Source organism: Gymnodraco acuticeps, unplaced genomic scaffold (genome assembly GCF_902827175.1).
Source record: "Gymnodraco acuticeps unplaced genomic scaffold, fGymAcu1.1, whole genome shotgun sequence".
NCBI lineage: Eukaryota > Metazoa > Chordata > Actinopteri > Perciformes > Bathydraconidae > Gymnodraco > Gymnodraco acuticeps.
In genome coordinates this window covers 309,903-326,125 of record NW_022990047.1, presented here as the reverse complement: position 1 = coordinate 326,125, position 16,223 = coordinate 309,903, and the positions used below count along the sequence as shown (strand labels likewise).

The window sequence follows — 16,223 nt, the reverse complement described above, 5'->3', positions numbered from 1 at the left end:
GCAGCCATCAACGCATCTAAGCGTATTATGGGATGTCATCAAATGCCGTTGGCATGGCGACAGATCATTCACCATCAAGTTAGTTCAAAAGTTTGCAGTTCAGATATTCTGCTGCTTATCCAAGCCGTTTTACTTTATTTTCTTCTCTCATCCCACATTCAAGCCCCCTGTGTTAATGTATCATTTCAATCTAAATTCTTCACTTTCTTCTTACACATTACATTTCAGCATAGCAGTTTAGCGTCAGATTTTCAGCATAAAGCATTCCCACTAGCAATTTCAGGAATTGCATTCTCTAGTCTTGTATCGACCCTAGGGTGCTGCTGAGTGTGTCACTCAAGCATCCCCTGTCTCTCTGCCAATCACAGAGCTGCACAGTGATGCTGGTCGGGGTGCGGGCCTGTGGTTGGGGGAGTGGAGGGCGGGGAGGTTGTGACGTTGACCTGCTTTTATGTGTGGGAGTCACGGCCCGTCTACACTACAGGCGTCGAAAAAGCTTGAAGCTGGGCGTGTCTGAAGCTTGGCGATTTTTTGCGAGCAACGCGACCAACAACCAATCACATGAATCTCCCGCCCCCGACATACAAAGCAATAGCAATGTTAAAACGAAGTAAACTGGATATAAAATCCCCAAACAGGCGAAAACCTACCAGTTTCATCCACTGTCTCTGCCACCTCCCTCCATGCCTCGCTCCTCCGGTTTGTATCCCGGTAGATGAACAGAGACTGATCATACAGCACCGGGTGATTCATTACCGCTATAATGAATTTTCCCTCCATTTTTTTGAATATGAGGAAATGACCTGCGTAGTCTCTCCCAGCATACACGCGGTTTGATTGGCTCGCTTGTACTGGCAGATTTGCATAAACGGGATTTCATTGGCTGACGCCAGCTTCGAGCAAGCATCGAGCCTCACAAGTTGAACATTGTTCAACTTTTGACGCCGATAGACGCTCGCGATGCTTGCAACGCCTTGCCATGCTACCCACAATGCAGTTCGGCGAAGTTTGAAAATATCCTACGTCACCCCATTCAAATGAATGGGCGAAGCGTTGAAAGCATTTTTTTACGCCTGTAGTGTAGACGGGCCGTCAGGGAGTAGAGTGTGTGTGAGGATAAACCTACAACCTGTACATGTAACCTGTGTCCGTGTGTGAACAAAGGAGTTAATAAACCCTCCATAACTTGAAGCCTGTTTCAGACTCCCTGTGTCGAACATTACATTGGTGTCAGAAGTGACTTTTTCGAACGAAGGACGTCTATCCTGACGGGAGCTTGTAACTGCGTCATGGAGTTAGCCGGTGAGCTAGCGGAGATGGATGAGTTTGACAGGATGGGAGTGAAGCAAGAAAATAGTGACGGGGAGGAGGATGGAGCATGCGGGTGGTCGAAGGACATGAGTAGGGAGTTCAAGAGTGCATGGGAGGCGATAGAGCGCCTGAGAGAGTCGGTGGTGAGGATGGCTAGAGACACGGGGATGACGCCTTCCTCAGCGGCGTTTCACGCCATTGACAAGCTGTATGTAAACAACAATGGCGGCGCCCAGCAACCAGTAGCAGTCGCCGCGTCCGTGAAAACACCCAAATACTCAGGTAGGTCAGACTGGGAGGCTTTCCATGCCCAATTTGAACTGCTAGCACATGCCGGGGGGTGGTCAATAGAGACTAAAGCGCTACAGTTAGCTTTGTGCCTCACAGACGGAGAGGGGTCTGCCTGCAGACCTCCACTCTCAGGACAGTTCCGGTGCAGACCTCCACTCTCAGAACAGGAAGTGCACGCTAAGAATTCCAAAATAAAATCACCACTATCAGTACAGTGCCACTTTCCAAACAGGAAATGCACACAAATACAAAATAAAATCGTACTGACACTTATTATCTATATATATATATATATATATATATATATATATATATATATATATTTATTTATATATATAAATACGACATCTTGTATTTTAGTTACACCCGCTAGACAACAGTGGAAGGTTCGAGAAACAACCGTGTTTGCCGGGTGCACCGCGGCGGAGGTGGGGAGGTTCCAGCTGGGAACCTCCACCCCGCTGCGGGACCCCTAGACGGTGCGTCTTGGTCACGCTTCATATCGGCCGGCCCGGGAAGGAAAAGACACGCAGAGTGGGGGAAGTCCCCCACCCCAACGCAGCACACCCTCCCGGCCATCAGAGTTGAACCCGCAGTTCGGAGGAACCGACCGCCAGAGCACCGGCACTAGGCCGGGCCGGCGCGGAGGCCCTCCGACAGTGGGTCGCGTTTGCCATTCGATTAGTGAGAGGAGAGGAGAAAAATGTATCAAAAATGGTCAAAATCCGTTAATATATGGATGAGTGGGGGGGGGGGGGGGGCTCAAAGTGCACGGTGGGGCACTCCATTGTGATTTGAAAACTTCCATCAAACGAGTCCTTCGGTGGGCGGGAAAAAAAACGTGTCAGAATCGTCACTTCCTGTACTGACAGTGGAGGTGTCCTGAGAGTGGAGGTCTGCACCGGAACTGTCCTGAGAGTGGAGGTCTGCAGGCAGGCTCCCATGCACAGACGAGGCTCTTTCTTGCCTGCTACTACTTAGCCCTGAGGACCGACACAGCTATGAAGCGTTAGCGGGGGCTTTGAGGAGGCGGTTTGGACAGTGTTTCCCGCCAGAGCTGCTCCGGAATGAATTAAGTAACCGCTGTAGGAAGTCTGGCTAACGACGTGGAAAGCCTGACGCGGCGGCACATGCACACATGCCACCCTGAGTGCAGAGTGAGCTGGCACGGGATCAATTAATCAGTTGCAGCGTCCACAGTCCTTGCAGGCGGCCTTGGAGATGGCTGTGGAGAGAGAGAATGTGTGGAGTGTAGCTGCTAGGAGCAGCGAAGGGCCGGTACCACCGGTTGTGAGGAGCTGCAGAGAGGAGGATAAGCCTGCATGGGTTGCTGAAATTATTGAATTGATAAGGGCTGTGACTCTGCAGCCAACACACAGACCAAGTAACAGGGTTTGCTGGGGGTGTGGTCAGCCAGGACATTTGGCCAGAGACTGCCCCAAGGCACACCATGCCCAGGGAAACGACGGGGCCCGCATAAAGGGGAAGATGCGGAGCCAGGCCCAAAAACTCCCCAACCAAACCACAGCCTTATTGCCACCAACACAGACATCCGAGGAAGGAGCCCAACAGCACAGCCGGGGGAGCCAGGCTCTACTCCTTCCTGAAGAAGATGACAGCACATGCTTGGAGCCTGTCGTCGCAGTGGGCCGTGCTGGTGGTGGGGATTCCTGTTAAGTCACTGTGGAAGGGGTGCCCTGCACTGCACTGGTGGACACAGGCTCGACAGTAACCCTGGTGAGAGCAGATGTGTTGCCCAGTGGGACTCATTTAGAACCGACAGCGGTGCGTCTATGCAGTGCACAGTCACAGGAGAGCTGGCACCTATGAGAGGAAAAGGCATGCTGACTGTGTCGGTGGGGGGAGTTGAAGTGCACCATCCGGTGTGGATAGCAGATGTACAGGACCCGTGTATTCTGGGCTTGGACTTTTTGAGGGCGTCTGGTTGCCACCTGGATCTTCAAGCAGGCACAGTCAGTTTCCACGGGGGGCCTGTGATCACTATGACCCGTATCCACACCCCTGCTGAACCTGCTGGGAGACCCCCTACACACCCCGTGAGTACCCTAGAAACTGAACCTAGAAACCGCCGCCCGTGTGCCGCCGGCGGATGCCACTACTATGAGAGGAGAGAGAGCAAGAGCTGGACGCAGACCTACAGCCTGTACTGCAGTGGGTCGAGGCGCAGCGGCGGCCACCGTGGGAGGAAGTGACAGTGTTCTCCAAAGCAACCAAGGGGCTGTGGTCTCAGTGTGAGGCTCTGCGTCTGTGTCAGGGCATACTATAGCGTGCATGGAAGGAGCCAGCAACGGGGGAGAAGAGATGGCAGGTGGTGGTCCCGAAGGGTCTGCAAGAGGCTGTACTCAAGGCCATGCATGGAATGGCAGGCTCTGGGCACTTTGGCGTCACTAAGACTCTCCGCCACCTTCGCCAGGGCTGCTACTGGGGGCAGTGCCGGAGGGATGTCGTAGACTTCTGTCGCCGCTGTGACCCTTGTATGGCTCGTAAGGGCCCCCCTGGTCGTTCCCATGCTCCGCTGCAACAGTTTCCCGTTGTCTACAGGGTGCAGTGGTCTCCCAAGGGGAGAAAAGTTGTGCTCCACAGAGACAGGTTGGCCCCGTACAGAGGAGTCGCTTCTCCACATGCCCAAGGGACACCGGGGTCCACAGCCTCCCCCTCGACACCCTCACTCAGGTCCCCAGGCGAGCCGAGCAGCAGCCCCCCGTCAGTGACTGAGTTCCCCCCCACTTTCTTTCCCTTTTCCCTGCCTGGACCAGAACTGGCACCCCCTGTCCCCAGCCCCCCTGCAGAGAAGGCAGACACGACCGCCGAGTCGGTTCAGAGACTTTGTATGGTAGTTTAGGTTAGTAGAGACTAGTGAGACCCCTCGGTTCCTGTAGAGGGCAATAATGTGCAGGGATGGTAGTCCACCCAGTCCTTCCTAGTTCAACTAACAATGTTTAGTTATAGTTTTTTTGTGCTAGGTTTTATTTGTTCCTTGTGGGCGAGGAACTTTGTAGTAGGGGGGTAGTGTAGCGACCCTGTATAGTGTGCTGAGTGTGTCACTCAAGCATACCCCGTCTCTCTGCCAATCACAGAGCTGCACAGTGATGCTGGTCGGGGTGCGGGCCTGTGGTTGGGGGAGCAGAGGGGGGAGGGCGGGGAAGTTGTGACGTTGATCCTGCTTTTATGTGTGGGAGTTAGGGAGTAGAGTGTGTGTGAGGATAAACCTACAACCTGTACATGTAACCTGTGTCCGTGTGTGAACAAAGGAGTTAATGAACCCTCCATAACTTGAAGCCTGTTTCCGACTCCCTGTGTCGAACGTTACAGTATTTACAAAGTGTGAAGAGGAGGCAACTTTAGAATAGGGAACATGTTCAGGTCAATTAGAGTCAAACTACTAGCTTATTGGTTATGAACAAGACTTCACTTTAAAATATGGAACATATTCTTAGATGGAAATACCTAATTTTGAGTTATTTAAACACAATTAACACTTATAGTTTCATGTCTTGTTACATAAGAAGAGATCATATTTGTTAAGTGTTATTATGGGAGAATAACTATTCTTGTGGTACTACTGCCTTATTAGGCCCATATTGAGCAGAGCATATTAAGACCAAAACTCATGTACAACAACTTCCTTACTTGCAATAAATAAGCACTGTGGCAGCGGGGTGTGGTTAGGGCGCCGGCTGCTGGAGTGAAGGGAGTGGCTCGGCCGGAGGCCAGACAGCTGATCGGAATCAGGTAATCAGTGACTGAATAAAAGCATGTCGTAACCTGGTTCTGGTCTGTCTTGCAGTAGGCGGGATCCTGGAAGGTCGCCAAAGGACCTGTGAAGGTTCCCACACAGGCAACGTTTTGAGACCCGTGTATACTTTGTTTTGGTGCTAATAAACGCCTGTGATCAACCTAAACCCTGCTCTTTCCATCCCTCTTTGAACCCTGTGTGAGCGGAGAGGCTCACAAGCACTAATTAGAGTGTTATTGAGGAAAAACTCTCAACTAATGGCTTATTACTTGTAGAATATGGTCATGTAGAATAAGGCATTAATAAGTGTTTTATAATGACTAATAAAGAGCCAATATACTGCTAATATGCATGCTAATTAACAACTAGTTGATGGTTAATTTGTGTACCTTAATATAAAATGTTACCTATTCTTTTAAATGTACATAAGCCCATTCAAGCGCTACATTCTGAATCCGTTTGTCACCCTGCCCCTTTTCTCAGCGTGCATCATGCTCCCCTCCTCTCCGACAAACAGACCACCCAACGCTCAGCAAGTGATGGGTTTAATAATACTCACATAAACTACATTGACGTAGTCGTCATCAGACAGGGTCTCTAGCATCTCACTGACGGAGGTCCTGATCAGTTTGAGAGTCAAGCCAGACACACTCCCGCTCCTGTAACAACAACACAGGATATCTAGCAGCTTCTCACTGCAATCTGTCTGCTCAGTTCTTGTAAGATGAGAATTGACTCAATATAATTAGAAATGCTTCTGTCTTGGGAAATGCATAACATTATATTACAAATCGAAGAAGGCATGTGTTACAATCAGGGGAAATCTTGACTGATGTGAGAAGGTTATGGATCAATTAGGTTTGAAAGTAACTCACGCATCCACAAGGATTAGCATATCTTTGGGGGAGGCAGCTCCTTGAATGTACCTAGATGAACATGAATGAATGAAAGACAAGCTGGTCTGAGACACACACACTCTGAGCAGTTTAAGGTTACACTTAATCACAAAAATCTCTCAACCCAATTCTAATTATTTTAAACCAAATTTTACATTTATGATTTGAATGAAACAACATAATTTGGTCAAAAAAGTACACAATTATGACTTTGATATGTCACAATGCAATTGCACTGTATGTTAATAATAATTCAATAATAATTTCTCAGACCTAGCCCAAAAACTTAAAGGAACATATATTTAAAGAACAACCAATCAATTAACTACAATAAAGTAACTATCATATATAATATAACCCTAAACCCATAAGACTGTACATATTAGGCTTGAATTGGCACCGACAGTAAATAGATGTTTCTTACCATGGTCTCCTGCGGACGTCATACAGGTCAATCTTACTGGGGGTCTTGCGGGCATCCATCCAGGGAGAGGCTTTGAGAGGACATAATGTATTTGTTGATTAAAACTTTTCATTATTAAAGGGAATAAAACACAAATTCCAATTTCTGACACTGACTGGAATGTTGATCTTCAAATATCTGGCAGTATGCAGTGTTATATTAAGTCTAGCCATATCTAATCACTGGCAATCATTTTTGGAAGATATAAAAAAGGTTAGAATTCTGCCAAAGGAAAAGTTTGCTTGTTGGCTGGACTCATGCATTTTAAACACTTCACATCTACATGTTTTCACGAAGAGAGAAACAGCAAGGAAATTAAACAACATTTGTATCTGATAAGTGAAGCTCAAGTCACTGCTATAAGTGAAGAGCACCAAACAACAAGTAAGCGCTTGTCTGAATGCCTGTTGTATCATGCATGCTAAAAGGTAAGAAAAGGAACAAAGAGGAATTAATTCAGGGCCAATGAAAATGCATGAATATTAGACATAAACTTTTCCCATAAAGCTATATAGTGTCCATGATGACAGGGAATCTCATGAATAGAAATAGCTTGGCAAAGAAAAAACTCACGATAGCGTGCAGCACTAGACTAATGTAGTTTAAGATAGTTTGACATTATGTATAGAACCACATACAAAATCAATGCTAGTAGTGCAATAGAGATCATTTATTGAGCTTATTTGCTCAGTGATGTGTGAACAAGGCCACTTTGATACATATTCCCTTGCTGTTTGTTGTTATGATTAACAGCCAGATGCACGTGAGGTCAAGCTAATTATTATGGCTCATAAGTGCACCTCTGATTTGGTATGGTAGGAAACTCAAACAGCTTCAGTGTCATATAAACACATACACAAACAATTAAGGAGGCCAAATAACCGATCATGTTTCTTCTCTCTGCTAAATGTCAAAGAAAGATTGTTTTTTTGCCTTTTTTGCTTTTTACCTGGGTAGTAGCGAGCCAGGCCAGTAGCGCTGCCGTACACCTGCCAGAGGAGGGTCGGGTCATCCTCTCGGTTTTTTCTGAACACGTCCTCCAATGCGTCCGACCAGTTCAGCTCATTCAGCACGATGGTGGCTGGAAATCCACACACAAACACATACTTTTCAATGCACAAGATAAACAGGAAACACTTGTGAAGATTGTGAAGAAGATTGTGTTCATAAAAACTGGGGCTACAGTTTACACCCTTGGCAATTTTTTAACTGTGAAATACTCTTATAATACTCTCAGAATGATCACTGCATTACACCATACATTTTGAGCAATAACCCGTTTTTGAGCATTAATATAATTATTAGTAATAAGTCACTGCCGTATATTTTTACAGTTATTGTTGTTATCTATTGTGGTGCAATGTACACATTTTGACTTTAACTCCTCTATGTTTTTATGTTCAATTTTGTATCCAATTTCAACCTCAGGATAAATAAGTTAATATAAATCTAATCTGATTCTGATTCATGCCTTGATGTGTATTCCACAATAACGATCAAAGGACAGAGCATGGCTGAAGAGAAGGACATTGTGGACTGTCCGAGACACGTGGACATCGCGGATCAACACATTCATTGAGATTCAGCCGCACAGTGCCCACCCACTCACCCAGCGGGACGCATGATCAAATATTAGGACAGCACACCCAGCATGCACCAGTATTTAGCAACAGATACTGAGGAGTGGTTTTCTGGCGTTGCGATGATTTAAAAAAAATCTTATTTAACATGCCTATGTGTGGTTGTATGTGTGCATGCGTGTGATTGATGGTGTGTGCTGTGAGAGGCAACAGGCATTATGGATGTAATGACACAGCAGCCAGACAGCTCAGAGCCACATAACACTCACTATGATGGATGGAGACACAGCACATGCTGCCCCAACTCCATCTTTGCTCTGTCTGTCTATATACAGCTATATTTTCCCTCTTTTCATTTCTTCCATTCTCTTTCTTTATATTAATGTAGCACTGTATAGAAGCTTTGAAATGTGTCTCTGTACATCCAGATGTGAATGCCTCTGTGTATGTAAAAGCGTGTGAGATAGATTGGTATCCTGTATTGGGTGTGACGTGGCTCATTGATGTGCAAACACTGTTCATTAGCATGCATCTCTCAAGAGGGGAGAGTTAATGAAGCCTCAGTTGCCAGGAGTGCATGTTTTTTATTATAGAAAGAGAGAGAGAGAAAGAGAGAGAGCATGTTGTGTGTGTGATCAGTAATGTATTTCCCTCATTAAGGGTATCCTTTTAAAGGAAAAAGAAGGAGAAAATAACACGACATCCCTTCTAGATGATGAGAAAATTACTAACTGTATGTGTGAATTTTGAGTGAAGACTGATGAAGACAGACAGGTAGGTGTACAGCAATCGTCACAAAGACCTATTCAAAGCTGTTAAGCTAAATTGTTGGGTGGTCAGATACACATTTATACATACACAAACAGAGTCAAAAAGGCTAACCCAGTGGTCATATGTTGCTTTTTAGTGTTTCCAGTGGTTTTGAGTAATAATAATAATAATAATAAAAATAATAAAGCTTTATTTATATAGCACTTTTCATACAACAGAGTAGTCCTGAGTCAGTCGTAATATTTACTAAGCTAAATTCCTGCTGCTTTAAAAAGAGATAGAGTATACTCTAGTCGCCCATATTGCCTCTGACACTAATGAATTCCCTGGCTGCACTCGGCGTGGCTTTGATGCCACACTGAATCTACACCCTATGATAAATTAATCTCTGTGGGATATAAGGGCTGCAATATAATTCAGTTACATACCATGGATTAGTTTATAATGAACAATAAAGGACTACATTATGTTTCACTGCTTTAGATAAGGAAGTCAATCCCCATATTCTCACTTACTGTAATGTGCTAAAAGGATAGAAAAGAATGCTAAATCCACCAACTCATTATGATATACTGTAGTGATGTGTTTCATCCTGTTGTGACAGTGATTTCAACAGCTCCTAAAAGATCATCAAAATGTCCTAAAGGTTCAAAGCAATAGTTAGGCTTCTTCAAAAGATACTTGTATTGATTTTCTGTTGATAATTTGATGAAAAGCAAGATTATTTACCATGACATCACCAGTTGGTTTTAGACTACTGTTTTTAAGCCTTACATTTTGCATTTTCGCTGCTGCCATCTTATTATTTGGGACTAGAAGTCACAAGTTAACTTTTATGCAACCAATATATAGCTTTTAACTTTTATGAACTGAATACATATTGTGAAAGTGTTAAAATTGGAACGCTAAAGGAAAAGATCAAGACCAGACAACGCAACCTGTCAACCATAAGGAAGCCATGGCCTAAAACATACCCTGCTTTATCCTCTAAATTCAATCCAGATTGGAACATCATTTACAAAATTAAAATCACGTTTTATTGAAGATGTGGAACTAGCACATTTATATACAAAGAATTGCAGGTTTAATGCTCTTCAGTATTTGCTTGACTCTAAAAGACATGGACAGTTTGCCTGGACCAAATGTAACAAAACCACCTGACTTACTGTAACTTAATAAATTCACAATCAAAATGTTCTTCTTTATCTAACGCCTACAAACAATGAAGAGGTGAGCTAAGTGCCATGAGAAAGATCACAATGGACAACCAAATAGGGGTGGAGAATGGCAGGGTGATGCTCCGGGCAGGGCACACGTAGAAGGCAAGCCTTGGCCAGAGACTGAAGGTGTACCACTAAATAACAGGGAATGCTCTTCCTGAATAACATAATATATTGGCTTGAATAAACTTATACTATATGTTGTCTGTTAATTTATGGCAAACTGGGGTCGTCCTTTATTACAGGAGTAAACATGAATGTCATTATTCATTAAATACTCTTATTATTTGTCAATCTCATTATGTCTGTCTCACTTTCTCTGTTGTGACTCTGAGTGTTGCTGTCTTTCTTTTTGGTTGGTTTATTCTGTTAGTCTCGGAAGATAGTGTTTTTTTACCTAGCCTTGGGGTGACAAAATGCATGAATATATTTTCAGCTTCTGTTTCCAAAAGCAATACACTGAATTCAACCATTTTCTTTTTTTCTTTGCCACACATATGCCCATGTCCTTCACAGGCCAACAGATGTGACCTTTCTGTCATCTGAACATCTGCTTCTTATTGTACACTTGTTTCACACACGTGACATGCTGATGCCTATAGAAGATGATTTCATAAACTTGCCTCCCACTTTACCCGGAAAATTCAATTTTCTCCAGCTGAGTAAAGGCTATTCCTGGAACATTTATAGGGTGAAGATCAAATCTTTTTTTGTCCAGGCATAAAAACAAACACCTCATGTGTGCGAATATCTGACACAATATACGAGAGGTCACACTTGAAAGACACACATATTTTCTTGCTATTCCTGCGGGGACTCTTCTTTGTTTACAAAATATATATATATATTGAACCATTCTAAAAAAGTGTGTTTTATCTCACTGAGATCAGACTTCAGTCTTGTATAGGTCCCAGCAGCTATGTTTACTTATTACAGGCTACCAATAAACACAACCCTTAACTAAAAAAGCAGTGTGAGGAGTCATGGCACCAAGCCCAGATTATGGCCAGAGAGGTATCCCTGGGAACAAATCACAAAGTCAGAAACAATTTCAACGGCATGCTAATAAAGCAGGCTTGCATTTTACAGATAAAATACAAAGACAAAAGTGTGTGCCCATCTCATGCCTCATTGCTGACCCTGTGTTTGGGGTTAAGAGAACAGGCAAAGTGGTTAACCTTGGGGCCAGACAGTTCCCCAGCAGGCTGAGGGGCATGCTGAGGAAGTCACTCTATTCTGCTGTCCCTCCAAGTCACTGCTGACGCACAACATCCCACTGTAATAATTACTGAATATCTAAACATACCCACAAAGAAACTCAGTTTCATACAACCACATATACAAATACACAAGCACAAGCTAAGCAGGCTGGTGTTAGGAGGAAGTATTCGGTGATTGGACTGTTAAAGTAATCATGAACCATGTCTCCTGGTGAAGTATCCCTGAGCAAGGCACCGTGCACTTTACTGCTCATTGTAAAGGGCTATTAACACCAAGAACTTTAAAGACTACTATAAATAGATAATTTAAAGAAATTGTCCTACTCAAGTGCATGCCAGAGTCCAGACCCTATAATGACAGGCAGTGGCAGGGATATTGTTGGGATCACTTTCAGAGCGGGTTTATTTACAATAAAAACACTGACAGCCAATCAAAATCCAATCGAATATGAAGGTGTACTGTATGTGTTCAAGACAGGAGGCTGCAATAAAGTGTAGTCTACTTATTGTAATATACTGCCTCTCTTTTCACCACACTCCTTCCCCATGGCTATGCTGCACAGCAGTAGCTATACTCTCAACTGTTTTGTTTGTCTTTTAATCATAACCTTATTTTAATTTCTTTCTTTACGCAATGTACAGCAGTAACAGGTCATCAACATCCTTTTTGGGGCCCCAACACAGCTGGAGTGCGCAGCGTGGGCTCGGCGCCAGTGTTTACAGCAGTCATCAACAGTGTGGATGCTCACATTGTTATATTTATAGTTATGGTTTTAGTTATTGTTCTTAGTGTGGATCGCTCTTAAGTCCCACTTGATAAAAAAAGAAAGCAGTTCAATTATAATATGCCTATAATTCAGGCAACAGTTAAGATATTCAAAAGAACATCCTTAAGTCATTAACATTCAACTTGAGCTGTGCTAATGTCACAGGCACTCTAGAGAATCAAATTATTCTGAACCACTCAAGGTAAATGTCACCACATGATGATGAAATGACCAGAAATGTCTCTTTTTTAACACAGTAAATTAAATGGATGCACGTAAGTTTTGTAATAACCTTAATTTGTTTTCAAAAAGACATTAACTAAAATGCCATACAAGTCCAGAACTACTGACAACCTGATGCATTCAAAGGGCCATCAAGCAGGTTCTGTTCTGGCACTACAGTGAAATGGTCCTCTCTTGGTTGTAAAATGCTTATCCTGCACACATGCTATTATTATTCAGTGTAGGTAAAATAATTATGATTAAAACATCAGACGTGATGTTTTGCCCAGAACTTTTAAATGACAAGTTGATAGCTGTTTTCCAATGTTCCTACGACATATAAATGCAACACACACTTTTAACAAAAGTAAAACATAATATGTATTGGATTATTTCTTGGTATATAATACTCCCTTCCACAAAATGTAATGGAAATCGAGCCAGTACAGTATCAAATCATGCACATACAAGTGGACAAGCAGACAAACTGAGCCGAAAACATAAGCACCTTGTCAATACAGTATTGTATTAAAATGTATGAATAGTTCACCTTTAGTGGGACCACTGGCTTGAATTTAAATCAATCCAACTTTTACGTACACTTATTACTTACTTAAATAATTAATTTAAGCCTCAGGACATATTAAAAGAAGGAATCAAAAGACTCATTATCAAAAGCTTGATGGGTTTGCTCAGGACAAAGGCCAAAAAACATCAATTCATTTCATTTCGAGGACCCTCCATTCATTTACTTCCCAAGGACACACAGCTTATAGCTAAGAGAAAATGGGGCTCAGGAGAAGATGCTATTATGCTGTATCGCTTTTTTTTTAAAATCATCATTTGACCATGGGCAAAATTGCTAGAGGAGCAATCTGTAAACAACATCTCATAATGGGCTGGTGTGTCACTTGTATCCATGGTTACCACTTGGTTGTGTGTGTGTGTGTGTGTGTGTGTGTGTGTGTGTGTGTGTGTGTGTGTGTGTGTGTGTGTGTGTGTGTGTGTGTGTGTGTGTGTGTGTGTGTGTGTGTGTGTGTGTGGTGTGTGTGTGTGTGTGTGTGTGTGTGTGTGTGTGTGTGTGTGTGTGTCTACTCACAGCCATCATAAATGTCAGTGGGGATGTGGACAGCCGTGTGGTTGTAATCAGTCAAACGTTTAAATGACAGGTCCTCTTTAAAGTCTGGTCGAATCCTGAATTTCCTTCCCTCCGTCTCATTTACATCCAGCTGAGGGGAAAAAGGAAAATCAAGATGCAGACAGTAATGCTTTTTGTGTGTTGAAGATATCATTCAAAGCCTTTATTTTGTTTGCTTCATTGCATGCATGACACAGTTTGCGGGTTTATTTAAAAGCACAGGACTGATTCTACATCCTGCTGTCTGAAGAGATAATGTCATCGCTGCACTTTTCACACCCTCCCAGCTCGGTTAAGAAAATACTGTGTATGTAGCATCATCGTATTCTTGATGATATCTTGCTATTTCGCCTTCTTATCATCTTTACTTTGGAGCAGTAGCAAGAGACAGCCAGATTGCCGATGCCCCTTGTGGAGATTTATAACTCATAGTGTGCATTCACCAATTTACATCAATGAGTGCAGTACAGACGGGGAGATATATGAAGAAAAGCATGATGAGATATGGAGGAAGGAATGCAGAGTAGAGAGGGAATGAGATGGTGAGGTGGAGAGGGAGAGAAAAATGCAAGAGGGGGGAGGGAGAGAGAGAGTGTGAACCGTTGCTTCCTAATAAAGCAACAGTGTAGCCGGCTCATACATCTCATCTGTCAATTAGAGGAGAAACATGGCAGAAAACCTCTTCACCTGAGAGAGGGTGGGAGGAGGGATGAGGGAGGGAAAGCTACACAGGAAGAAAAGCCTGGAGAAGAGGCAAGGATAAAGGAATAACATATGAAAGTGGTGAACAGGGAAAGGAAACAGAGGAGAGGAGTGAAGATGAGGAGTTGAAAGGGAGGACAAGAGACAGACGGAGCTATGTAGTAAAACCATATTACCGTTCTGTGTCTGAGTGTGACCTGTGTGTTTGCAGGGGCTAAAATGGAAGGGGAGAGCAAAAAGGCAGAAGGAAGCACACTCACATTGTCCTTTGCGTTGTAGTAGGAGATTTCATCGCCCTGTAAACAAGTCACACGGAAGCCCAAATATCACTTTGTGGCTGTTTTAGGGTGTTGCACAAAGAAGGGCAACATGTATGCATCATGAAGTGCTTAATACATTTATAAACAGCTCTTTATTTGTTTGCAGTCAACTCCATTAGTGAATTCTCCAGCTTTATGTTAATGAAGACACTAGTCTGTGCCTCCGATCAAATGAATACTGCATGAGTTAAGCTGAGTGTGCAAAGTATCCTCTTTTTACATCTGTGTCTGTGTGCCCACAGCCATTTGCAATGCTCCATGGAAACATTTTCCTTGCAATTGAGAAAGCAATATGGTCATTCACAGCTCAGACACATCTTTAACTGTCTGTGTGACAAGTCATTTTCCTGACCACCGCTGTTAGGGAAATAATTGTCCTAGACTCCTAGATATGACGTACATGACCAACCCTGACGTCTGTTATCTCCTTTAAGGAGATAGGCTGCTTCAGCCATAATGTTATTGTTCCCATTCTGTGACCGGGCAACCCTAGGTCACAGATGGTCTATTGTTGTGGGTGCACTGGGACACTTCCTTCTTTGTTGTTTGTGGACTCCAAGGTATGAAATCTTCGAGGCCATAAGTGACGGACGCAAGTAACTCAGTGTGCCCAACTGTCTAAGCTATCTTATCAAAATATGTTGATTACTCTCTGTGAAACCAGTTAAATGGGCTAACGAGAGAGAGGCGCGCCAGAATTGACGTGGCAACTCTCCCGTGCAGTCAGATCGTGGCTGCTGTGACTTGTGATGTGAATTCTCCGGCTGAAGCTCCAAATAAACCATCAGTGTTTGACATCAAAGCTCCTGCTCTTCCTGTGTCTCTTTCCTGAGTCGGTGACTCCCACTGCATTGCTACACAGAAGTGTCCCTTACAAATTGGCGTTGTCGGCAGGATACCAACAAATCTTCAGAACTGGTAAGTGTAATTTCAAATCTACATTTGGACATTGCCTTACCAGAATCTGTGATTGACGGTATCCTAAAATTACCTGTGAAACTGAGCGGCTGTGTTTCGTTTTTGCTTAATGAACATTTGGGGATAATAAACCCAGGGGATCAGTGTCTGGGGACTCAATCCTGGCTGATTTCCTCTGTGTAGCTGCTCGGGACGAAAGTGCCATACAAGCATACACAGCTCATGTTTAGAGAGACCTTAAAGAAAGGCATCAGTGAAGTGGAGCTTCTGTGTGAAAGCAATGTAAAGATTTGTATTGGACAAATCGCCGAATTCTGGGGGTTTCAGCGGCCAACACAGCAGTTGAAAATAAGCAGCCGGAGATATTACTGCTATCGCCTCTCTGTAAAACACGGTTCCAGCTGCAGCCGCGGGTGTGTGTGTAAAACCTCCCCGTGTTTGTGGGGCTGGAGAAGTGCAGCTGAGAGGGAGAAAGTCACAGCCTTTTGTCTATAGCTTTAACTCACACCACCGCCGTCTCTATTAAAAACGAGATGGTCTAAAAGCACTCGTTGTTTGTGACCGTTTTCTCATGGTAAGACGGGCCAGCGCGAGGTGCGTGCATCACCCGATGCGCCACAGTTCCCTACACATTGAGGAGCAGGTGG

The 16,223-nt window shown here is 43.9% G+C and overlaps 1 protein-coding gene across 5 annotated transcripts in view; it reads right to left on the bottom strand.

Annotated features, from left to right (window-relative positions):
• The window catches only part of LOC117545743 (voltage-dependent calcium channel subunit alpha-2/delta-1), a 111,900-nt gene that overhangs the window by 36,968 nt on the left and 58,709 nt on the right, over positions 1-16,223 (bottom strand). For all 5 annotated transcript variants that reach the window (XM_034215683.1, XM_034215681.1, XM_034215682.1 and 2 more), the window contains exons 5-10: positions 14,599-14,634; positions 13,598-13,727; positions 7,668-7,799; positions 6,680-6,749; positions 6,235-6,285; positions 5,919-6,018 (exon numbers count right to left, since the gene is read on the bottom strand). In XM_034215683.1, coding sequence (XP_034071574.1) covers positions 5,919-6,018; positions 6,235-6,285; positions 6,680-6,749; positions 7,668-7,799; positions 13,598-13,727; positions 14,599-14,634 — 519 coding nt within the window. The remainder of the gene's footprint in view (positions 1-5,918; positions 6,019-6,234; positions 6,286-6,679; positions 6,750-7,667; positions 7,800-13,597; positions 13,728-14,598; positions 14,635-16,223) is intronic.